The sequence below is a fragment of the Rhizophagus irregularis genome, chromosome 12 (assembly GCF_026210795.1).
Source record: "Rhizophagus irregularis chromosome 12, complete sequence".
NCBI lineage: Eukaryota > Fungi > Glomeromycota > Glomeromycetes > Glomerales > Glomeraceae > Rhizophagus > Rhizophagus irregularis.
Window position 1 is genome coordinate 3,477,820 of NC_089440.1, and position 24,195 is coordinate 3,502,014.

Below are 24,195 nucleotides of genomic sequence, written 5' to 3' on the forward strand. Positions count from 1 at the left end.
AAGATGATTATCTCGTGATATTCATGTGACTATTATTTTATTGGTCACAAATGACTTACGATCAACGATTTATTTGCTTTCTAGTAAGTTTCCAAAATCATCACTTTTTTTTTTCTCCTCGTCCTTATCGTCCTTATCGTTCTTATCAATATAGGTTTTTCCCCACTTTCTTATATAATAAAGAAACCGCTTGTCACGGTAGGGTGTGCTCTGTGGGTTTACCGACTAGTGGTAAGTTAGTCGGTCTATCCTTGGCCATCTGCTGGGACAGGTATATGTATTGTTTTATTTTCAAGAAAAGAAGGAAATGAAGACCAGCATTCTTGAGGCCTCGTTTGTACCAGTAACGGTTATGGAAATAGCAAGCTTATACACCTATCTATGAGTCAACACGCCATACCATCCAGCAACACAGCAATATTATTTTATCTCAGGTGGTCTTGTCCACAGAGAGGGTCTTTAGTAGTTATGGGCTAAGCGTTGTGTTTAGTTCCTGGCGAAGTAAGGGGGCCCCGCATGTGATAGATGTGCACGTAACTATCTGTGACAAGCTGCCCTTTTTCCCCCTTTTTCTTAAAAAAAAACCATACTTTGCACTGCTGTTTATCGGCTTAGTGCTTTGCGTTTTTTATTTTGCTGTGTTGTTGCTTTTTGTGTTGCTCATTGTTCTTTTTATTGATTTTATCTTTCTCTCCCTATATATATTATAGCTTTACTCAATTTTTTGGCAAGTGGCAACGATGAGAAGTGGTTGCCATAGCCCAAAAATTTTATCAAGTTAAATAAATGATATGTATTATTCATAAATCATGTATTATTTTTATTTACTCCTGTACTACTTTAATGTTTTAACCTTCAAATATAAGAATTTTTTTTTTAAAAAAAAATTATTATCGTTAGAGTCGTTAGAATTAATAAATGTATATAGCAGTTTATTTGTAACGTTAATGTATTTTTTTTAATTTTGCAATAAAGAAACCAATAGTATCATAACCGCTATTAATACCAGGATCAAACCTTTGAACCATAAATCTTTGAGTTTCATTTAATCCGGTACCTACAAGACCTGGATCACCAAGTTTTATTTCAGGTTCGATGAGAGATAAACCAGGAAAATTTTTTAAAGCCCAAGAAATAACTTGTTCATTTTCTGCTGGATTAAACTAAATGTAAAAACATCACTCGTTAATAATCTTTTTTTTTTTATTATATTAGTTAAGGTTTTTAAATACTTAACTGTACAAGTTGAATATACTAGAACTCCATTAGGTTTTAATAATTTATAGGCAGAAGTGAATAGTTTCTTTTGATAATCCGGTATAGTAATGGTTATATCTGATAATTTTACATTAATTGAAAAATTTGGGCGTTGACCTTTTTTTTTTTTAAAAAAAAAACAATAAGTTATTTATTCATTATTTTTATCAAAAAAAAAGTTTAAGTTCGATCTTACCAAGATTACTACAGGGAGGATCTAATAATATACGATCAAAAAATTCCTTTGGAAATCCTTTAATTTGATCACCACACTTCAAATCTTTAAGATTAAAATTAATTACCTCATTGTCTGATAATATAGATTTTGTAGCATCTAACACAAAAGATTTTACCAATCGTTTTACACCACATCTAACAGCATTTTGATTAATTTTATCAACTTTTTGTTTAGATCTATCGGTTGCAATTATAATCCCATCACTAGATTTATCTGAATTACATGAAGAATTTCGTAGTAAAAGAGAAGCGATATGAGTTGTTTTACCACCAGGTGAAGCACACATATCTATAATATTATCTCCTGGTTGAGGATTTAATAAGTGACCAACTAAAATACTTGGTTTATTTTGAAGAAATATAAGAGATGAAAGATGTGATGATAATGAAGTTGATATCGATGGAGTTCTATATAATGGTTGAGTCATTAATACACCTATTCCTGATAATTCTGATGGATTTGATGAAAATATTTCATGTCTACTCTATATACAAAAGAAAGTTTTTTAAGTAAGTTGAAATTTGTTTATAATTTATTAATTTATATAATTAATTTTACCATAAGCATTTTTCCATTACCGACGAACAATTTCTTTCCAGTGTAATTTTTTAAATAACCTCTACGACAATTTCCATCAATATCTACCATAACAGCAACATTTTCTCCTACTTCAACTGAACGGAATTAAATTTAAATAAGATCTCTTATAAAAAAAAAAAAGAAAATAACAATTAATTAAGATTTACCTGGACGAGCAGCCAATACACCTGGCTATATATTTTGGTAATTTAGGGTAATTTAGGATAAGGGAAAGATGAAAGAGAAAAAAAATAAATTTGTATATACAAATGGAATTAAATATATATATATAAAATGTATAAAATGTTTTCTTTATTTCATATATTATTTTTAATTATTTAAATATCATTACCGCAAATATATCAGCACCACGAAGAATTGAAGTTCCAGTAGATTTATCCACTATAATTTCTTTATTACATGGTATAATATCATTAAAAGGACCATAAATTGGTATATATAATACATCTGGTAAAATTTCATGTTTTATAATTTTAATATCATCCCATTCTTTACTTTTACATTGCTAAAAATATAAAGAAAATAAGAAGAATTGGAAGTAAATAAAGGATATTTTTATTATATCAAATTATTAAATTTTACATTATTTACCTCATTTATAATTTCTTGTAATATAATTGAAATATTATCTCTATCATTTTCATTTTGTGATAATATACGAATATAAGTCATACATGGCGGTATAGATAATGAGGAACAAATCTCTTCCCATTGATTTATTGTATAATAATTTAAAAAATAATCATTAATCTCTTTTGAAAAATTTATTGGAATCAAAGTATTGCATTTTAACATAATAATTGAATTGATACTCTTAAAATGTAATTAAATTTCGGGGGAATTTTAATTCTTTTATCAAAAAAAGTATTAAAAAACGAAATTTTTTTTAAATCTTAATTATCATGTGAAAAGTGTAATCACCAAATTGGGTAATAATGATCAAAAAAAAAAGAATTATCCAAAAAAATCAATAGAATTAACTACGGAAATTATGAAAATTATTTAATAATTAAAAATCCAAAATGATATTCAATGTAAATTTCATTTTTTCTATACAACTATACAATAAAATTAAATAGAATGTTTCATCATTCATTAATAGAAAGAAATCAAAATGAACAAAAATGGAAATAAGTGCGCATTGTACGTAATCTATAATCCGAACTTTAAATATTATTTAAATATTATACGAATTTTTTTGACAAGTAATTTCTCTTTTAATAAAAACTTCATATTATATAAGAATGATCAACCTCACGTTTACTATTTGTCATCCCATAAGTTAAAGAATCCTTTAATAAACTCCAAGATTAAAGAATAAAGATTCTTTTCAAGTACTCAAATGGAGATCTGATTATTGTAAGTGTTGGTCTTTTTTCTTTTTATGATTCTCACTCCTACACAGTCTCCTTGATTAAATGTAAAGACTCATTTAGCTGGAGTTTATTGATTCCAAATAATTTATGAAATAAAATTTTCCTTACCAATGAGTCCACAATTTTAATAATTTTCAAATTGAATTCCTCAACAGTAAATTATTAATCATTTCCTTAATTTTATTTACGGTTTGTAAAAAAATTGAAATTTATTTCCATAATTGTTTGTAAATTGAAAGAAAATCTATTCTTTTTAATGTGAAACAGTTGAAATTGACAATTGCTAATATTTTTGGAAATGTATATCCATGTCATTGTAGATCACACAAAATCAATAATATTAAAGGATATTTTTGTATTTTTTCGTACTAATTAATTTTTTCTTTAAGAAAATAATTAAAAATAATTATTATTTTCCTAAAGTATATACAATCAATAAATAAAATAAATATACATTTAAATAATAAGAATAAAAAAAAAACATTGTTATCATTTTTTAAGAATTTTATTGAATTTTTATTGAACAAATCATATTCAAGATAATAATCGTATGGAGAGTTTGTATAAAAATAGATCATTTTTATTTTTTTTTACTTATCTCCAAAGTTCAAAATATATCTTGATTTTCTCTTTTAATACAAAATAATAATAAAAAATGTCATTGCGAATTCAATTAATTTTAATCTTAACATTCTTTACAACACATGGTAAAAACATAAATAAATATTCATTATTATCCTTTCAATTATTCCTCTTCTCTTCACTTTTATAATATTAAATATTTTTATTTTTAAATAGGATTAACATATACACTTGAAAAGCGTGAAATTATCCATCAGGAAGAACTTCCGGGCCAGTCACTTCAATCTCTATTCGGTCCAATATTAGTCATATGCTTATTAACATTTGATATGTTTGTATTATTCTCTTGTGCTCTAGCATCAAAGTTAACTAAAAATTGGATCGATGTAGATTATGTCTTTTATAATTTAAATGAAAATATTCAAGATACTACTCAAAATATTCAAAGTGCTAGATCATCAACTTCGACAAATTATGTACTTGATCATGAAGATGAACAATCAACTGTCGCAATTCAATTACCAATTACAAACACCACCAAATCAATAAATCGAATAAATCAACCGCCAGATGAGTTCAATTCAATCATAACAATTCATAACCAAAACGAATTACCACATACTAGATCAATCAGAAAAATTCAAGTTCCAACAATATCGCATACCAACTCAACCAGATTGATTCAAAATCAAACTTCAAATAACAATTCAACTGGAAAAATGCTAACTCAAAAACTGACGTTAATAAATAAACCAATTCGAGAATCATCATTACGTGCAAATACAGTAAGAATGAATCCAAAAATGAAACCATCCCAATTACCAGCGCTTTATTCTTACATATGATGCATGTAATTAGTCAATCTTGTGCGCGGATCCCGTATTGTTTACAGTATTCTTAAATAACTACAGTTTCTTTTTTTTTAATTCTATTGTTCATTATCGGTTTTCTTGAAGAAAATGATAATGTTAAAATATTGTTTTAATTTCGGTGGGAATGTGGGTTATGATCGAACAAATCTTTTAATGTATACCGGTTGTTATCAGTTGGGGTTATTTATATCTGAAAAAAAAAACCACATTAGCAGGCTGATGCGCTGGTGTTATGTTACTGTACAATACTAATTATAGTAATCAAAAGTAAATAATTCCATTTTATTTTCTATATATTAATATAATATAATAAATAGCATTACTGCATTAATCTAAATCAACTCAATTTTACTTAATAAAAAAAAAAAGTATTGTTCTGTAAAGCCACAACCTAAAAAATGTATTTCGTTCATATCTTGATTCGAAGTGCTTCGCCAGCACTTCTTTCAAACGGTTTCTTTTAGGCTCAGCGTTACTGCGCTTTATTAATTTAAGCAGATTCCAGATTAGTCAAATACGGTCAATCGTACGACCTAAAAATTACGTAATATTAATTCATCTTTTTTAATAAATACCGTGAGAATTGCCTCGCAAATCTAATGGGTAATGATAAAACCTTCATTAATCATTTTTCATGTACTGATAAATTACCTTTTTTTGCTATGCTTAATTTTGATATTATGTGATGTAGAAAAGTCTTTTTCAAAATTTGATAGTACCTTTTAACCATTTTTTTTCAAGTGCTTAAATATGAAAATATAAGGAAATTTTAATGAAATTCAAACTGAAAGAAATACTCCAAGAACATTACCAAAAAATTTTTGGTAACGTGACAACGAATTTTATTCTTTTTTTTTAATAATTTAATAATTTAATTAATAATTGAATAATTGTAATTTATTTGCTGTATTACGTCACTACAAGCCACAAAAAGTTTATGCAAGAGTCTATATCACGATGTATTCAGTAAGGTATATAAAGTATATATATTTAGGCTTCTCACAAACTTTCTCAAATTTTCTTGAAACCTTTCTAAAAAACTTATCGCTTTTACAGAAACGAAATGGTATTCTCACTTAATTGTTTGATTTCAGGACAAACTTCTGATTATATTATCAATGTGCCTATTGGCGATTTTTTCCTCAGCGAAGAAAATACCAAGATCAAATTTACTGATATGACCGTTGCAAACTTAAAAGATCAAATTTCTCGCACAAAAGAAGTTATAGAAGATAAAATAACCAAAATGAATCTTTGGAAAGTCGAACTCACGACTTATGAAGCTGATAACCTTTCTGCAGAAGATATTGAAAGTCATGAAAGGAGCGAGAAGATGGTTACTACGTCGAACCTCGATAAATATTTTAACAATAACGAAGACAAAAATCCTAAAAAGGGGTACCTTCATGTCTTCATAGTCCCCACAGCCACTGGTAAGTGTCTCCCAATGTTTTACCTCTCGAACAAGAAATTTGCAGTCGAACATATTTCGTCATTTATTAATAATATCGAATATGCTTCTGACTGTTATTACAACCATTAGATCTCGGGAGGAAAAGGAGGAACACGGAAGTAGAAAGTAAGAAATGTTCTTGTTTCTATACGTAGCTATATATTTCATTATATCATTCTTACAAATGTTTTTCTACAGCAACAAGTAGAAAGAGAAGAAGTTGGGCGATTAATAGTACCATTGCTAATGAATTGCGTGATTCAGTATACTTTGTTGATACAACGGAAACGAGTGGACCACTTCGTGACATGATTCAGAAAGGAGAATTCGTAGCTTTATATGGTACACGGGCTTCCGGGAAGTCTACACGAGTGGATCAAGCTATTTTTAAGTTGAAAAGCGAAGGCTATGTTTGCATTTAGTAAGTTCTGTTTAGTAAATTGTATTTAGTATAACAGTTGCTTACATTTTTTTTTCGAAACAGTGTAACTTTGGAAGGAGTAAATATTAGTACCACGGATATATTCTGGTCGTCATTGGGCACTAAACTTGCCATTAATGCTCCAAACTATTTTAAATATAATGAAGTCAAATCTTCCGATGATTTCATGTTTAAGTTTCGGAAAAGTAATTGGGAATCTGATGTTGTTTTCTTCATTGACGAGTATGATGTATTACTTGAAGCAAATGATGACATTAAATCCTCATTCCTTGGAACGATCCGTAACATTAAAAATTCAAAAAGAGACTATGCAATATTGTCTTTTGTAGCCATCGGTCCCCTAAGCATTTTATTTCTGAAATCAGACAAAATAAATGTTCCTCCATTCAACGTTATTAAGCCATTTAGGAACCCAAATTTCACTCTGGCACAAGTGGAGTCATTATATAAAGAATATGAGGACGACAACAAATTGACCATTGTTCATTAAGGATATTATGAACAGACGAACGGGTATGTGAAGCTGGCCGGAAGTAATATGAAATCAATACTAAAATTTGTTTTCTGTTATTTGAACAGGCATGCTGGCCTCGTCTGCCTTTGTGGCAGGGCTATCCAAAATAACTTAGAAAAGAAACTTGACGAAAGTAGACGTCTTGACTTCACACTCTGGTCAAACTTTCTTGCCACTTCACGAGTGACAGATATTATGATTAGGTATATCACATTTAACAAGATGGTTAGCGATCTCTCTAAGCCTAAGGCTAAGGAAGCTTTGGACCTTCTCCGATCTGTATTTTTAGGATTTTTCGATTTTGTACAAATTGAAGCCACTGAAGAAAGAAGATTAGCAGATTTCTTAACTACCATGGGGGTGTTCGTGAGGGATAACGAGAACAAGTTTAGTTACAAAATGTCGTCTATGTTAATTGATAGATTGATTCGGCGAGATGTTATTTCTGAATTGTACAATTCTCGCCCAACTGCTCCAGTTCCCCAAACTCATGAAGGCTCTCTGAAAATTATTGATACCTTAATAGAAGCCGTCCGCTGTTTTGACAAAACGATCATTCATAATGCTTTCAAACGATCATGCTTGTAGAAGTGGATGGTTATCTTCATACAAAAGTTCCTCGAGAGAGTGTTTACGATACAGAACTATATAGAATCCTGGTGAATTGGATCGTCAATGAATGTAACTTCGTAGTCACTGGACAGCACCATTTAATAGATCACGTTGATAATGACGAAAAAGGAAAACATTATTATAGTGATATAACCATTATGTCTGAAGATCAAACAGCTGTTCTCGAGCTTTTAGCATCTGCGACAAAAAATGAACTTAACGAACACTTTGAAAGGATATTAAATTATGCGGAAATGCTATCAGCAAATGACATATGGATAGTAAACTTTACGTGCGAAGATAATGCAACAAAGCAACCCCCATTGGCCACCCAATGATGGAAAATTTGAGAGTGTGAATGTCGTTCATTTCTTCCACGACCGAAAGTTTGAAAATATACGAATGAGCGCTAGATATGTAACATTCAACTCCGCCAATACTTTTAGCTATATCATAGATCGTGTCATTTAATTATAATAATTAATTTGATTAGCTTCATATTAAATATTGTGAATATAGAAAATGTAGAAAATATTTTTTTGTGTTACATATTACAATTAAATAATATAATGAAATAAGAGAAGTATATTATAATATTATGAATTGTATATTTGTATTAAATAATTAATATAAATCTACTGTATATAATCAAATAATAAAATATATAATTTTCAATTAAATTCTTATATATATAAAATATTAAGATGTTTAACCAATATAAACAATTTTATAATATTATAATAAATACTTAATTTTAAGAAAATTTATACTATATAAAATTATTAATTTACCGTAAATAGTTGTAAGAAGTAAATATAATGGTTGTAAATCAGAATTACCATCTTTTAAGTAACTACAGTAACTACAATAGTGTAGTATTTACAGCCAATTTACAGTTTACGTTTATAATATTACAACCGCTAAGGGTTGTAATTCAATATATAATAATCGTTACTTACAGCAACCAATATTTTTGATATTTTTTAAGATATTTTAAAAAGTTTTCAGTTATTTAATTTTAAGAAAATTTTTTATGCTATATAAGATAATTAATTTGAATGGTTTTGAAATATTAAGAGTTTTCAATTGCTTAATTTTACATATTTATAGAATTCTAAATATTAAATATAGAATTTATAATTGAATTAATATAAATTATTTTTTCCATCTAGTAATTCAATTTTAATAAACTTTTTTTTATTTTGTAAAATCCATTAAAATCTACAATTTTTTTTATTTTTTTTAAAAAAAAATTGCCTAAATTGAACTACTGGTTGGTAAAATAATCACAAGAAACTATTTTTTAAATTTATCTTAATTTGTTTCTTTTTATTAGTAAAGTTTCAATTAAAAGTTATATAAAAATATTTGAAATCTAATCTTACATTTTTTTTTAATATTGAATATTTTATATTTCTTTTTTTAATACTTTAATTTGAAATATTATATTTATTTTGAAAAAAAAAAATATTAAATAAAAACCCTTGCTTAGAGCTATTAATAGACCTTACCAGAATTTTCCGGGTCTTCTTTCACGTGATCTTAATTAATATCGTATTGGCTTTATATTTCTTGTTGACAACCTGACCTCTCTGGAATTTGCGTAGCGTTTTGATTAAAGAACTTGGAATCTAAATGCATGTAATGCTTCTAAACCTTATGCCGTTCAACAAACAATAAACTAAGAAGCAAAATTTTTAAACATACTGTACGTTATCTAAGTGATCATTGCAATACAAAAAACCCGAATTAAAAAGTGATCGGTTACTTCAACGTGAATATATTTTTCTTTATAATTCGCACAAAAAAAAAGTAAATAAGTAAATAAAAACATGTGAATATGATAAAGTCTTAAGTTTCTCTACTTTTCTAAACATATCAATTGTTTACATGCAAGACGGATACTTTAGTCCGAAATCCGAATGAGTTTTGTGTTTCTATTCATAATATACGTAATATTTATATATAATCTTCTGAGCAATGGTCTGAGAGTTTCGAAAAACGTTTTCTGTTTTTTTTAAAAAAAAAATTTTTTTTTTTTTAGAAAAATAACAAAAAGTTAAAAATCACATATATACATAAATAACTACAAGATCATACATGAAAATAAGCGTTTCAGGGCTTTTCAGCCAAAGTTTTAATGTTGTACGAGATTTCTCTGCTTTTATTTTTTACCGTTATATAAGTTCTCATGTTATGTTTACTCTAAATAACAAAAAAAAATAGGGAATCATTAACTAAATTGATTATTTACAAAACGCGAAATCCATGTAAAATGTTTTTAAAAGGTTAATATGTTTCTTTTTTTTTTGAATAAATATGATAAATATGGATAACCAATGAATATAAATTCGAATTTTTTTTGTAAAGTCTACATAAGGGAAATAAAAATCATGAAAAAAAAGAATGAAAAATGAAACAAAAATCATTGACGAAAAAGTAAATTACAAAAAGAAAATGGCGTAAAAATGTAAAATCACGTGTCAGAATTAATATATAATGTACACTTTAAAAGAGATTAAAGAGATTGCTTTTTCAATAGCTATCATTTTTTTCTTTGATCCCTTCGCCCTATTGGCAAAGATAGTAAAGATGGAAAATAAAATTGATATATTCGAAAACTACATTTTGGAAGAGACTCAATTTGAAAACCCTTTAGAAAATAATTTTTTTTTATATTATTTGACATACAATAATGTGCCTTATGATGACAATAAACTTTATAATGATCCCTCGTACTCGCAAGCCTTGTATAATGATTACTTTGACCATTTAATTCTTGAGTTCTTAAGACCAAATTTTCCGCCAATCATAAACGTGGAGGAATATGTCAATGAAAATGAAAAATTTAAAAAAATCAAAGATATGAGTAAAATGAACAAGGGGAATGGTTTTATGGTATACCGAAAAAATCTCAATAAACATCTGGAAACATTAGGAGAACGTATTTCTATGCAGCAACTTTCTCCCTTAGCAGGAATAGTGAACCAGAAAATGTAAAAGATCACTACAAAAGTCTTTCAGAAGAAATAAAAAAATTACATAATAATCGAGTAGAGAACTATATAAATCGTAAACGTTCATCAGAAGATGATTATGGAGAGATGAGCAGTAAAAAAATTAAGGATATGACTACAAGGAATGGAGGTAATGCCTTTATTATTTTTAGAAAACAACTTAATGAACATTTAAGATCATTAGGATATAACCTCAATATGCAGGAACACTCAAAGATTGCTAGTTATATTTGGAGTAAACAATCAATGGAAGTGAAAAGCCATTTTAAAGAACATACGGTTCAAATGAAAAAAATGCTCAATGATCAATTAAAGCAATTGTTTTGTAAATCAAACAATGATAATGGGACCGATCATTGATAACGGCTTCTAAAATCAGACAATGATGCGCAATGATGCTCACGACCATTATAATAAAATCTCCAATTATTAACTGAAATCGGACACGAGGCTAAAATCAATCGATGAGAATTCAATCGATGAGAATTTTTTCTTAATTTTTATGTTTAATATATTTACTTATTTCGATTTCTTATTATGTACATAATTTATATTTGGTGTTTACATAGTATTAAGATTTTTTTTTTTGTTCAATTTTTTGTTCAATAAATACAAATAAATGTCTTTTTTTTTAAATATTATTTACTGAAAATATTATGAATTGAAATATTACAAATTAAATAAAAGATCTTTACATAAATATTTCAGGATTGAATAAACCATAAAGATCTTTATTAATAAGTATTAAGGCAAAATAGCAAACTTGCTAGAACATTTTTTCTGTGCAGTACTTGAACTCTGCTCTGTTGGAGTTTCCAAATCATTAATTTCCATATCAGTTGATGGACATATAGAACACAACTTTCGTGAATTGTCAATACAGTTATAATAGACAATATGCTTACAGATTAAATATACGAGTGGTTTCAGAGAACCTTGAGGTTGGGGGAGATTAGAAAACCTAGAGGAGGAAGGAACAAAGAAAGGTCTTCAGAACATTTAGTGCATCTTAAAGTACTTTTGATTTGTTGAGTTGCTGTACTCTTGATCCCTTCCATTTGTATAGGTGGTGAAGATAGGGTAAACGTTTCCATTAAGTTGGATAAAGGTAAAATTCCACTTGATTGAGAGGTCACTCTAGAATCAGGTATTGGCAAATTGGAAATGATACTAAGAACATCAGCTTGATCTAAGATATCCACATTCTTTCCACAGCCGAAGGCTGGACATGCACTTGAAATGCCAAGAAAAAGTTTTTTTTCAATACAGAGTCTGTAAAAAATATGCCCGCATATGAGGTATGAGAAAGCCTTAAGAGGAGACATTAAAATATCATTGTCACATTCAGAGCATGAATCTAGTTCTGGGAAATCAATATCTCCAACAGTTTCGTCATCAAGACTTTTAAGAATATTATATTCAAGGTTTTTAAGATTAACAAAAGAGGGTCTCTCAGATTCTGAAATACTGCTCTTTTCTTTCTACTTTGTGTGTTGCCAATTGAGCTAATATTGATTTCATCAAGAGTGGTCGCTTCTGTATTAACTAAGCTTTCTTGGTTCTCCATACCTGCCCACTTATCACTCTCGTAGTCAGCTTGCTGGCTAAGGCTAAAGATGGGTTTTTATATCACTTGTAAATTTCGCAGGAGAAAACATTCTTCCGAATTTTCACCAGCAATTATGCATTGCATTTCATCATTCTGTTAATCCCTCTGCAAATTGATAAAAATGATAAAGAATTAGAGCTTGAAATCAAGTTAGGATAAGTCAATTCGAGTAAAATGAATCAAAAATTTTTTTGATTCAAAAAGTACTTGAGTCCAGGACTTGAGTCAGGACCACTGGTCAGAATATTCCATTTCGTCCAAATTTTAAATTGACGAATGTTGGACGAAAGTTGGTCTAAATTTGGCCGATCATTACCAAAAAAATCGTTAAAATGATAATAGGCGATTTGCACAGTTCGCCTGCCACTTGGCAATCACAAATTGGCAAAAATTCATTAAAACATCAGAAATAGAACTATTCGTTAAACTTTTACTAGTCAGAATATTCCATTTCATCCAAATTTCAAATTGATTGAACGTACGCTCCTGGTAAAAAGTACGACCACTTAAAATCAATAATGCCAGGGTTTTTTAATAAAAAATTTTTCATTTATATTAAACTTTATAGTGAAAAACCCTAATTTGAAGTGTTTATTTGCTCAATTGTTAGTAAAATTTCGCAGAAATATTTAATTTTCATGGTGGTAAAAAATTTGACTTTTTAACCAGGACAGATACAACAAAACTGACGCCAGAACTTGATTCTTTGACATAAAAATAGCTTATGGGCCAAAAATCAGGACGATTGGATCAGCAGTTGTTGAGAAATCCACCTCTAAAACCCATGAATTTTTACGAATTTCATATGTAAATCATCATTTTTACCGATTTTTGATGATTTTCAGATGTGGATTTCTTAACAACTGCTGATCCAATCGTCCTGATTTTTGGCCCATAAGCTATTTTTATGTCAAAGAATCAAGTTCTGGCGTCAGTTTTGTTGTATCTGTCCTGGTTAAAAAGTCAAATTTTTTACCACCATGAAAATTAAATATTTCTGCGAAATTTTACTAACAATTGAGCAAATAAACACTTCAAATTAGGGTTTTTCACTATAAAGTTTAATATAAATGAAAAATTTTTTATTAAAAAACCCTGGCATTATTCGACTTTTAGGGTGGCTGCACTTTTACCGTGGACAGAGATAAAAGTTGGTCTAAATTCTGATCATTACCAAAAAAATCGTTGACAGTTTCTAAAAAAAACAGCAAACAATCAATTTTTTATTTTTTGACGAAATTTATCAATTTTTTTATTTATCGATTCCTATTTAATTTAGCATTTTATATTTAATTAATTAATTTATCATTTATTTAATTTATTTAGACTTATTAATTTTATTTAAAAAATATAAATATACATATTTAAAAGAAATAAAAGAAAGTAATATTTCGAAATTGTAAACAAAGATATTCTTCGAAAACTACCTGAAACCTATAAAAATAATAAGAACGGTTAGTATACCATCCCATAAGATTAAAAAAAAACAAAAAACTAAGATCCGTAATACTTATGAACCTTTTGTTCTTTCCTGTTCTTCAGAAACCCACCCAAAACTATAAAAAAAACAAGAACAGTTAGTAACCCGTTCCATAAATTAAAAAAAAATCTAAGATTCATAATATAATATTTACGAATCTTAGTTCTTTTCGTTCTTTGGAAACTATCCGAAACCTATAAAAAAAAAGAATTAGAACGGTTAGTAAACCGTTCTATAATATTAAAAAAAATCTAAAATTCGTTAAAGATTCGTAACAAATCTTAGTTCCCCTTTGAAACCATAAAAAAAACGATAAGTTTCGTAATGAAACTTACCATTTCCACATTCCAATGGTACCCGATCCAGCAAATCCTCAAGCAGGGCCGATGATATTTGGCATTTCACAGAAATTCACATAACTCACAAAATTATGTGATAAACACATTTATTACTCCTGATCACCGCATAATATCACAAAATTCTCAGGGGTTATATATAAAATCACAAAAAAATATTTTTCAATAATCAAAATCTCTTTTTCACTTTAAAAATGTCATTTAGAAAACGCGCTAAAACTAATAAAGCTAATGCTGTAACAATTTATACAAGAATTAAAAACATCCAGATGTTTTTCGTGTTGAAAATAGTCTTTTGTTTTGTAATTATTGCGACCTTTCTGTGGAATGGAGACATAAGTCAACAGTAGATTCTCATTGTTTAGGAAAAAAGCACTTAGCGCAAAAAAAAATCTATGAAGCTAATAAAAACAAAAAAAATCAGCAAAGTTTAGAAACAACTTTACTTGCAGCTGAATCCAAAAGAGAAGTTGTAGAAAGTTTAATTCAAGCATTTGCAAATGCAAATATTCCACTAGAAAAAATTAATTATTTCCTCCCTTTTTTTAAAAAATATCTTAAAGAAGGAGGAGCAATTCCTCAAGCTCCAACATTACGTCAATTGTATTTGCCTTCTGTTTTTGAAAATCATACAAAAACTCTCCTTTCAATTTTTAATTCAAAACCTGTTTGTATTATAATGGATGAGCTTAGTGATGATAATTTGTGCACGTAGTGTTGTTAATACACTTTTTGCTTATCGATAAGATACAAAACTGGTTTCTGTTAATTTTTTACAACGGGTTAACAACACAACTATTGGACAAACACTTCTACCCATTTTACATTCTTACAATATATCTCTTAATATTCCACGTTTATTTTTATCTGATTCAGCCGCGTATATGAAAAAATGTTATCGCGAAGTTTTAAAGCCAGTTATGCTCAATTAATTCATGTGCCATGCCCAGCACATATTTTAAATCTCATTGGGTAAGGAATTGCATAATTTTTTTAATTAAAAGTGAGTTACATATTAGCGAACTTTATAATGAATATTTTTAATGTAATTAGAGAAACCTGGAGAGATTTCTCACAATTTTTACCATTAAAGACTTTTTTAGCTAAAATCAAGGAATCATTTGTCAAATCACCTGCACAAAGGAACCGTTATATAACTCATCTTAAAATGAATGGCATTAATTCTCCTCGCAAAATTTCACTTCCAAATCAAACGTGGTGGAATAGTTGGTTTCGAATGGTTTTTTATGCAAAAAATCACATCCAGTATTGGGCTGATTTTTTTAGACGCGAATATGAAGAAGAATCACGAAATGAAACAGTAAAAACTATTTACACAACATTACAAAATTTACGAGATACTGGCATCATTACAATTTATATTTACTTTATTTCAATTTTTGCCAAAGAGTTTGTACGGGATTTGGATTTTTTTCAACAACAAAACAAACCAGTTTTTCCTTTTGTTGAAGGCCGATTACAGCAACTTACAGCATTTATTGAATCAAATATTACTGCACCTTATTTTGGTTCTGAAATTGAAAACATAATTCAACAACATTTATTTAACCCTGATGATTTTTACCCAATATTTCGTCAAGCTTTTCAAGTAGCACATGACAAATTTTCAGCTCACATTCCTAATCATCCTGCACGTTCACTTTTTAATGCATGTCAGGTTTTTAACCCACAATATATTCATTTAGGAAATATTCAAAGAAAGGATATTCGTTATTATTCAGCAATTATGGAACTTGATAATCCTTCTAACAGTCTATTATGTGAATGGGCAGTATATTGTGGGTTGGAATTTAATGAAAATTTGGATGAAACTAATTTAGGTGATTATTGGAAAAGTTTATCAGTTCGTTTGCCAATTCTTTCTAGCATTGCATTAGACTATATTTGGTTACCAATTTCAAGCTGTGCAGTGGAACATAGTTTTTCTTTATATAATACACTTTTAGATTCTAATCGTCAAAGTTTATCTGAAGAGTCATTAAAACAACTTAATATGTTGTATTTTAATTGATCAATTACAAATAGATAAAGAAATAAATGAAATAAATTTTTTTTCACACATAAATTCACATATTTTATTAAAATGCGCCACAAAATTACACATAATTTATAAAAATTTGGTATCACCGCAAATCACAAAAAAATTTTTTATCACACACAAAATTTACCTTTTAGCGCCGCAAAAAATCATCGGCCCTGTCCTCAAGAACCCTACAAGAAAAGAAAAGAAACGTTAGAAAACGTTTCTATTAACAAATAAAATAAATTAAATTAAATTATGTTTCGCAACGTTTTGTTGCGAAACTTACCATTTCGGCATGTTCGATATTCTGAAACCGAAATCTACAAAAAAAGAAACGTTAAAAAACGTTTCTAAGAAAAAAAATTAGAAAATGTTTCGAAGTTACAACTTCGAAACTTAATTTCCAAAATACTGGATACTGGAAAAACCTACAAAAAAAAGAACACAAAACGTTAGTTACGTTTTGTTAAAAAAAATTAAGTTTCGAAGTTGCAAATTCGAAACTTACCATATCTAACGCCTAAATTCGAAGCCGAAACCTAAAAAAGTAACAAAAGAATGTTAGACGTTTCTATTTAAAAAAAAGTAAGAATTAAGCGTTGCGAAACTTACCATCTTTATTTCCAGTAGTATCGCTCATTCACAAAAATCCAAACCTACAAAAAGGAATAAAAAAATAAAACGTTAGAAAACGTTTCGATAGAAACAATAGCTCATTAACAACACTCCTCCATCCTTACCGAAATCCATCTCCGAAGATCCAAAGTGCTGACCGTCTGAAAAAAAAGAAAATTAACGAAATGTTAAAATCATTTCGTTAAAAAAGATGTTTTTCTTCTAAAAAAACAATATTCACCTTTCAAAATCCAAAGAACTGACTCGCTTACAAAATAAAAAAAATGAACTGTTAGTAAAGTTCGTTAAATTAATAAAAAATAAAATTACAAAAAACAAACCTTCTAATATTACCATCAGAATTCCACGCGCCTAAAGTGAAAACGCATAACAAAGTAATTCATTATTAAAAAAAACAAAGAAATGAAGTTCACATTTCTTTTTCGAAATTTAGGTAATAAATTCTTTCTCGCTCCAATAGAGCTCAATCCGACGTATTTACCTAATAGTCTGATGTCACCTTTATGGTCCTCGTTAGGTCCTATTGATCGTGACATATGCCAATTCTCTAAGACATCACTGATTGTTGTACCTTCAGTGATTTTTTAAATAATCATACTTTACGGTCACTATTCGATAATTTCAAGGTCGACCAGATCCACTGGCCTCTCACTCAAGCTTGGCTACAGCATAACCACACGGATGACATCTGCAGTTCAAGAAAGTCTGCATATGATGTTTTCAAGCTAAAAAATCTCAACCACATTCTGCCTTGTGGCGATATTCTATCATAAACACTATCCCAAGTTAAACCTTCGCCCGTTTTTTACCTGTGAAGTGACATATTGTATGGTGTATCGATCACCTGAAATGTGCAGAAAGATATTCTTGCTGAAATAATAGCGATAGTGTTGTACATTGAATTAATACCTGTGATTTCTTTTTTAGGTTTTGCACAGAATATCAACCAGCTCGAAAGCGCGCGCATAAGATGAACAAGAGAAAGAAAGAGAAGTGAGGATGCTTTTGATTAAATCTATGGCTGGCCAGGACTGGCACTTCTTACTGTACACTCTCAGAGTCATATCAAGATGCAGTAAGTTGCCTCACGCAATCGATTTAACCGATAATGCTTTGAAAGGGGATGGAGGAGTATCATACTTTGTGGCTGCTCCTATGATTCGTTATTTATGAAAAGATCCGATCTAGTTATTTGATCTGATAAACGATCTATAATCAATTAATAAATAATAAAAATCAATCTACATTTTTAAAGCTTTCTTGGAAATAATTATTATTAAAAGAACTTAACTGAATAAATTAAAGAATCTTTTATTATTATGATAAGGATGTGAGGAAGGTTTTGGGCATAATCGTTGGTTTGTTAAAGGATAGTGCGTGTGCGGATAAATCCCTTGAGATATTCGAAGAAATTGTCTGAAAAAAAGATAGAAAATGAAACGTTAATATACGTTTCGTCAAAGAAATATTCAGAGAAAACTGAATTTCAACATTGTTTTTGGCCATCTAAAAAGAAACCCGAATTTCCAAGCGTCCGACGGCCGAAATGAATTACATTTTCACAAGAGATCCGCTGAAATGAAAATGTAACCTAAAAGATAAATTTATAGTTTTTTCACTTCTAGAAAACGTTTAATTTAAGTGAAGGGAAGATTTAAAAAGAGGAGGAAACGAAAGAGAGAGGAAAAGAGGAAAACGAAAGAGAGGGAGAGAAAGGGAAAGAACGAAAAAATGGGAAAAGGGAAAAATGAAAGAGAAAAGGGAAGTTTCATTAAAAACAAGTTTAAAAAAGTTAAAATACATGAATACGTGATGCGACTGACGCGTGATACGGCTGATACGTGTAATACATAATTTTATATTTGGTATGATGTCGATATTTATCCCTTAAAAAAATTTCCTGATATAATGGCCGATTTTTAATAATGACCAGTGTTCAGCAATTTTTTTTTAACAATTAGGTGATTGGTGAATTTTAAACGGTTCTTAAGACTGGAAATAGGTGATAAATCGGCAAACCTAATTTTGGTCGATTTTCACCCAGTTTTTAATGCAGGCCGAAACTTTACTGAAACTTCAGCCTACATTACCGAAATTTAGCCGTCATGGTTGATTGCCGATTTTTCTTATTTCAACTAGTGGACTTGAGTTAACTCGAATTAATTTGAGTCATAAGTTAAAGTGCAGACCAAAAAACTTATCCATAATTCTACACAGACCATTATAGTCATAGTGCCAGCAGGAATTACAAATAGGGTACAGCTGGCACTATCAACTATGTGATCCCGGTTAACTTGAGTCAAGAAATTTCTAACTCGAATGCGAGTTCAACTTGAATCAACTCAAGTTACATGAGTGCGAGTCTAAGCTCTACGAAGGATAAGCAGATGGAGGATTCCGCTTACTTATAAGATAGGTCAAGGTCAGTGTTGTCATAGGGACGGGACATGTCCATGGACGGGACGGGATGGGACAGTCCAGGACACGTCCAAAGATTTTAGCAATGTCCGGGACATTTGGACATTAAAATCACGTGATCTTAATTATAAATTATAGCCCATTAGGTGCTGTCTTGATAAGACAAATTGTAAACTTGGACAATTTTTGGACGGGACGTGGACGGGACATGGACGGGACAATGTCCGGGACATTAAAATTTTGGCGGGACATGTCCCATGTACAACACTGCCCCAGGTCTAAGGTAAAAATCATATATAAAATTCTTTGCAGATTCTACTATAAAAGAAAATTTTATGTTACATTGTTATAATTTTTTTCCTTTTTAGCTAATTAACCAATAGAATTAAGAAAAAAGTAAGGTAAAAACTATTAGTAAAGGGCCAATTTTCTACAGTGACCTTTATTATAAGTAAGCGGAATCCTGCAAATGGTCTCAGTAAGACCTGCATAAATATTTCTAATTTCATGTGTACGTAAAAATAATGATTAACAGAAAATACCTATATTTGAATATTATTTTGTTAGTATGATATTAGTGTGAATCAGGAAGAGACAGCTAGAGGTGCTAAAATATGACAAAAATAAATGCAAATCTAAGTCAGAGAAAAAAATAATGTGAATATATATGTGGATCTTATATCACACAGCTCCTATTCTTCAGCTAGAATTTTACTGATATATTCTGCACATTTTAGGTGATCGGTTTCATCTAACAAATCAGTTAAACATCTATGCTTTTGTTAAAGCGTAACTCCAAATGGTCAGGCTGATTTAGAATTATATAAAATTCAGTAATAAAGCTTTATTGCTATGCAATTAAATTTATACAACAAATACAGTTAATTTTTACATATATTGTTATTATATTATAATCTAATTATTTGTTACGATTGAAAAAAATGCAGATTTCTACATTTGACTCTAAATATCTAAAAGCATATTGTAAAATAAAATACTAGCAAATTATCATGATGAATGATTGATCCAACTGTGTTTAAGTGTCAAACCCACTGTTAACTTTTTTGATTTTAATTCTTCCACAAAACCCTTCCCTTGATTTGATAATATCCGACTACTAAGCGCTTTTAGCATCTTTTCCAACTGATACATTTCTGATGTGGTTATATAATAGCCAGCAGTTGTAAGCGTATTATCATCATAGCCACTTAATTTTTCACAAGCATGTCTATTGTAAAATCCATGCTCAAAATCGATGAGAACATAGTTAAATTTATCAGGAGATTTAGGAACATAAACAACATTTGATAACTGGATATTGCGATGAATGAAGTTTCCTTGATGCAATCTGGCTAACCCAGTGAGAATACATTTCATCATTTCCCGTATATTATTTTTATTTTTCAGTTTAGATACGCAAGGAATACCTCGAGTTTTCACTACAACCCTATATATCCCTTTACTTTTGTCAAAGAGAAACCCTTTTTTGACTTGAACAAGCCCTTGGTGACCTTTAGCATAATTGTACATTTTTTTTAAAAAATTTACCCGATTATTCACATTAGTTGCATATAGAAGATCTACCTTTAAAATAATCTTTTCAACTACATCGCTTAAAAACGTAATAAAAGAATGACCTAATTTCTGTCATTTTCCAAGAGGTATAAGAGTATTAGGGATGTTGTCACTTATAATTAAGATGATACGAGCAATGTTTACAACTGTGCAGAGAATAGTAATTCTATCCACAAGGTTGCTAGCATTAAGTTCGCTGGTAAGTGGGGATAATATACTTGGTTTTTTCTTAGCTTTTATTGAATCATCAATTGCATAGAATTACACAGTTGACCCTGCGACAGCATAGCCGATCATAAACTGAATTTTACTAAAGCATATGGGATCAAGTACATTAAATTTCTCTTTTAATTCTTCTACAGCTGTGTTAAATTCACTGGAACTTGCCTTCTCCTCACCCTTAAATAGAAGTAGTTTTTTTATCCAGCATAGAAAATCAGGCTGTTTTGAACCTATCATAGTAGTTTCTGAATCAGCTTTATCTTGATCAATTTCGATGGGCAAAGCTCCACAAATATATTTATTAAAAGTTTCGAGTGGAACTCTAATCATAGCATCTATTGGATAATATAACATGCTCTCAGATTTGTTTTCAGAGAATTTCATATCAATTGTAAAAGCATTACTGATATTTTTCGCTATTATACTTCAACGTTCATTCTCTGTCATACAGACATAATCTTTCATTTCAGGATAAATTTGCTCCTCATCAGAAGTCACAGGCCATTTTTGTAGAAGCTGTCGATTAATAAGAGATTGAAGTTCTTCTGCCTTGGTTGGGATTGTTTCAAATCTTTGAATAAGCTCTCCGCAGATTTTAGCACTATTATCAGCTAAATCTGCTTGGTCATAAGTCCGCTTAACTATTTATAAGGAATAAACAAGGTTATAAATAGAAAGTGCAATATCAGAACATGAGACTCTCAAAAAAATAAAGCTAGGTCATGTGTTAATTAAATTTATTACGACTTACTTACCAGTATCGGGTTGCTCTACAATAACTGAATGTGTTTTTTAGACAGGTTTGACGATAAGAAGCAAGAAAGAAAAGCACAAGAATAAGTAAGTATTCGGTATTGTTGATGAATATAACAATACAGACAAATCATAGGAACATACCCAGAGCGAACTTCTTTGATAGACCTTTTAAGTATTTAAGTTTAGCACTATTTGTTTGCCAGAGATTACATAAGTTTTTCACCTCAACTAATATAGTATCATTGCCAGTGAGATATATGAATAAATTAGCTTTTTCATCCTCACTTAATTGATCAGGTTCTTGATCGAGACTAAAGCTTTCCTTGAACGGATAATATCCTAGGATTAATTCGGATTATCCTATTATCCATATTATATTCGGATAATTGTTATCCGGTTAACCAGATCTACAAATTTAAAAATGGATAAATCCTAGGATTATCTGAATTATTCTAGACTAAATATATTGATCAACATGCATATTGCATAAAACTTTATCTTTTTTGCATAAACGACACATTTTTTTTTCATTTCAATAAAAACTAGATTAAAGAAACAAAGAACTTGTTAACAAAGCCAAAGTATATCATTTCCAAATATGTTAACTAATAGAACTTCAAAGAAGCATTCACGGTCTGAAGATAATCATAATATTGATTATATTGATGTAGAAAAGTTTATTCCTAATTTGAATAATACAAACGATAATATTTTAGAAAAAAAGGCAAATATATTTGAAAAATTAGAAGAAAAATCTGATTCATTAAAGGTTCAAGTCAAAAACAAAGGAGGTTCAAAACTTCGCAGTTGGATATATAATTGGGGTGAAAGAAAAAATCATCCAACAGATCCAAAAAAATTTATATTTGAATGTAATCAAATGTTAGATAACGGTGAACTCTGTGCTACAAAAATTGAAACAACAGGTTCAACTGGTAATATTATTAGTCATCTTGGACGAAAGCATAAAATTTATGAACATTCTACACCTTTAACGGCTACATCATCTCTAAAACAAGAAAAAATTGATCGTTATACCATTTCATTAGATTCATCTCCACAAATGACACAAGATCGACAAAAATATTTGGAAACACTTCTTTTTGAATGGCTTGTTTTAGATTTTTAACCACTTTATCTTTTAAAATCTCCTTCTTTTCGTCGATTTATTAATGCATTAAATAAAAATTTTGAACTTCCAACTGATAAAGAATTTCGAAAAAGAATTTTTGAAGCATCTGAATTTTCAAAAAAACAATTAAAGCAATATATCCATGAAAATTCAAATTCAGTTTCTCTGACCTGTGACCTTTGGACTTCTCGCAGTAAGCAAGGATTCCTAGGTATTACATGCCATTTTATTACACCAGATTTTGAGATGAGAGAGATAACTTTGGCTATTCAATATATGCCATATCCACATACTGGAGATGCTATTCAAAAGACATTAGAAAAAGTTATCTATGAATGGGAATTACAAGACAAAGTTTTTTTTTGTATGACGGGCAATGCTGCCAATATGAAAAAATGTTTCAACCAAATTACTTTGTTACGGCGATTATCATGTACTGCCCATACAATTCAACTAGTTGTTGGGAAAGGATTGCTTATTGCTGAAGTTTTGATTGCCTGTGCAAAAAGATTAATTAATTTTTTCACTTCGCCTAAACAAAATAAACGCCTTTTGGATGCACAAATAAAAAATTCTGAAGAAAATCCAGAAGAGGAAAATGATTTGCATGCAGTTTTTTATAGGGCAATTACAGATATTGAAACACGTTGGTCAAGCACATTTATAGCATGGGAAAGGTTAATAATTCTAAAACCTTATATTGATATCGTTATTACTTCATTAGATGCAAGCAAGGATCGTAATGCTAAAGACGATGCAAAAAGATTAAAGAAAATTAATCTTACTAGTAATGAATAGGATGCTATAAGAGATTTACTTGAAATTTTAGGACCTTTTGCTGAATTGACGGAAAGGCTAGAGAGTACGAAGTATGCAACAATGAGCTATATATATCCAGGTATTACTAAACTCAAAAAGCTCTTTCATCCAGCAAGAGAATTTTGTAATAGTGATATGAATTTAGAAACAAATGATGATGCATTTGAAGAACATCAATTTGAAGA

General features: G+C 29.4%; 8 protein-coding genes across 8 annotated transcripts; 3 read left to right on the plus strand and 5 right to left on the minus strand.

Moving 5' to 3' along the window:
- Positions 1-99: 99 nt before the first annotated feature.
- OCT59_004287 (uncharacterized protein) lies at positions 100-2,890 on the minus strand (the record flags this gene model as incomplete). The annotated part of the gene is made up of 7 exons (XM_066148180.1): positions 100-1,163; positions 1,238-1,374; positions 1,454-1,979; positions 2,054-2,169; positions 2,242-2,266; positions 2,427-2,600; positions 2,687-2,890. 7 exons carry the CDS (start codon positions 2,888-2,890, stop codon positions 945-947), a joined length of 1,401 nt encoding a protein of 466 aa, XP_065996803.1. The 3' UTR covers positions 100-944.
- Positions 2,891-4,126: 1,236 nt separating this feature from the next.
- OCT59_004288 (uncharacterized protein) lies at positions 4,127-4,898 on the plus strand (the record flags this gene model as incomplete). Its single annotated transcript, XM_066148181.1, has 2 exons — positions 4,127-4,178; positions 4,270-4,898. 2 exons carry the CDS (start codon positions 4,127-4,129, stop codon positions 4,896-4,898), a joined length of 681 nt encoding a protein of 226 aa, XP_065996804.1.
- A 984-nt stretch (positions 4,899-5,882) lies between these two features.
- On the plus strand, positions 5,883-8,150 carry OCT59_004289 (uncharacterized protein; the record flags this gene model as incomplete). The annotated part of the gene is made up of 7 exons (XM_066148182.1): positions 5,883-5,896; positions 5,982-6,358; positions 6,469-6,504; positions 6,577-6,799; positions 6,863-7,253; positions 7,326-7,333; positions 7,400-8,150. 7 exons carry the CDS (start codon positions 5,883-5,885, stop codon positions 7,920-7,922), a joined length of 1,572 nt encoding a protein of 523 aa, XP_065996805.1. The 3' UTR covers positions 7,923-8,150.
- A 2,388-nt stretch (positions 8,151-10,538) lies between these two features.
- On the plus strand, positions 10,539-11,323 carry OCT59_004290 (uncharacterized protein; the record flags this gene model as incomplete). Its single annotated transcript, XM_066148183.1, has 2 exons — positions 10,539-10,836; positions 10,905-11,323. The coding sequence occupies 2 exons, from the start codon at positions 10,539-10,541 to the stop codon at positions 11,321-11,323; spliced, it is 717 nt and encodes a 238-aa protein (XP_065996806.1).
- Positions 11,324-11,707: 384 nt separating this feature from the next.
- On the minus strand, positions 11,708-12,484 carry OCT59_004291 (uncharacterized protein; the record flags this gene model as incomplete). Its single annotated transcript, XM_066148185.1, has 3 exons — positions 11,708-11,824; positions 11,899-12,364; positions 12,432-12,484. The coding sequence occupies 3 exons, from the start codon at positions 12,482-12,484 to the stop codon at positions 11,708-11,710; spliced, it is 636 nt and encodes a 211-aa protein (XP_065996807.1).
- Positions 12,485-20,514: 8,030 nt separating this feature from the next.
- On the minus strand, positions 20,515-21,036 carry OCT59_004292 (uncharacterized protein; the record flags this gene model as incomplete). Its single annotated transcript, XM_025329728.2, has 1 exon — positions 20,515-21,036. One exon carries the CDS (start codon positions 21,034-21,036, stop codon positions 20,515-20,517), a length of 522 nt encoding a protein of 173 aa, XP_025181960.1.
- A 306-nt stretch (positions 21,037-21,342) lies between these two features.
- OCT59_004293 (uncharacterized protein) lies at positions 21,343-21,657 on the minus strand (the record flags this gene model as incomplete). The annotated part of the gene is made up of 1 exon (XM_066148186.1): positions 21,343-21,657. One exon carries the CDS (start codon positions 21,655-21,657, stop codon positions 21,343-21,345), a length of 315 nt encoding a protein of 104 aa, XP_065996808.1.
- Positions 21,658-21,729: 72 nt separating this feature from the next.
- Positions 21,730-22,190, minus strand: OCT59_004294 (uncharacterized protein; the record flags this gene model as incomplete). The annotated part of the gene is made up of 3 exons (XM_066148187.1): positions 21,730-21,944; positions 22,059-22,082; positions 22,184-22,190. The coding sequence occupies 3 exons, from the start codon at positions 22,188-22,190 to the stop codon at positions 21,730-21,732; spliced, it is 246 nt and encodes an 81-aa protein (XP_065996809.1).
- Between the last annotated feature and the right edge of the window lie 2,005 nt (positions 22,191-24,195).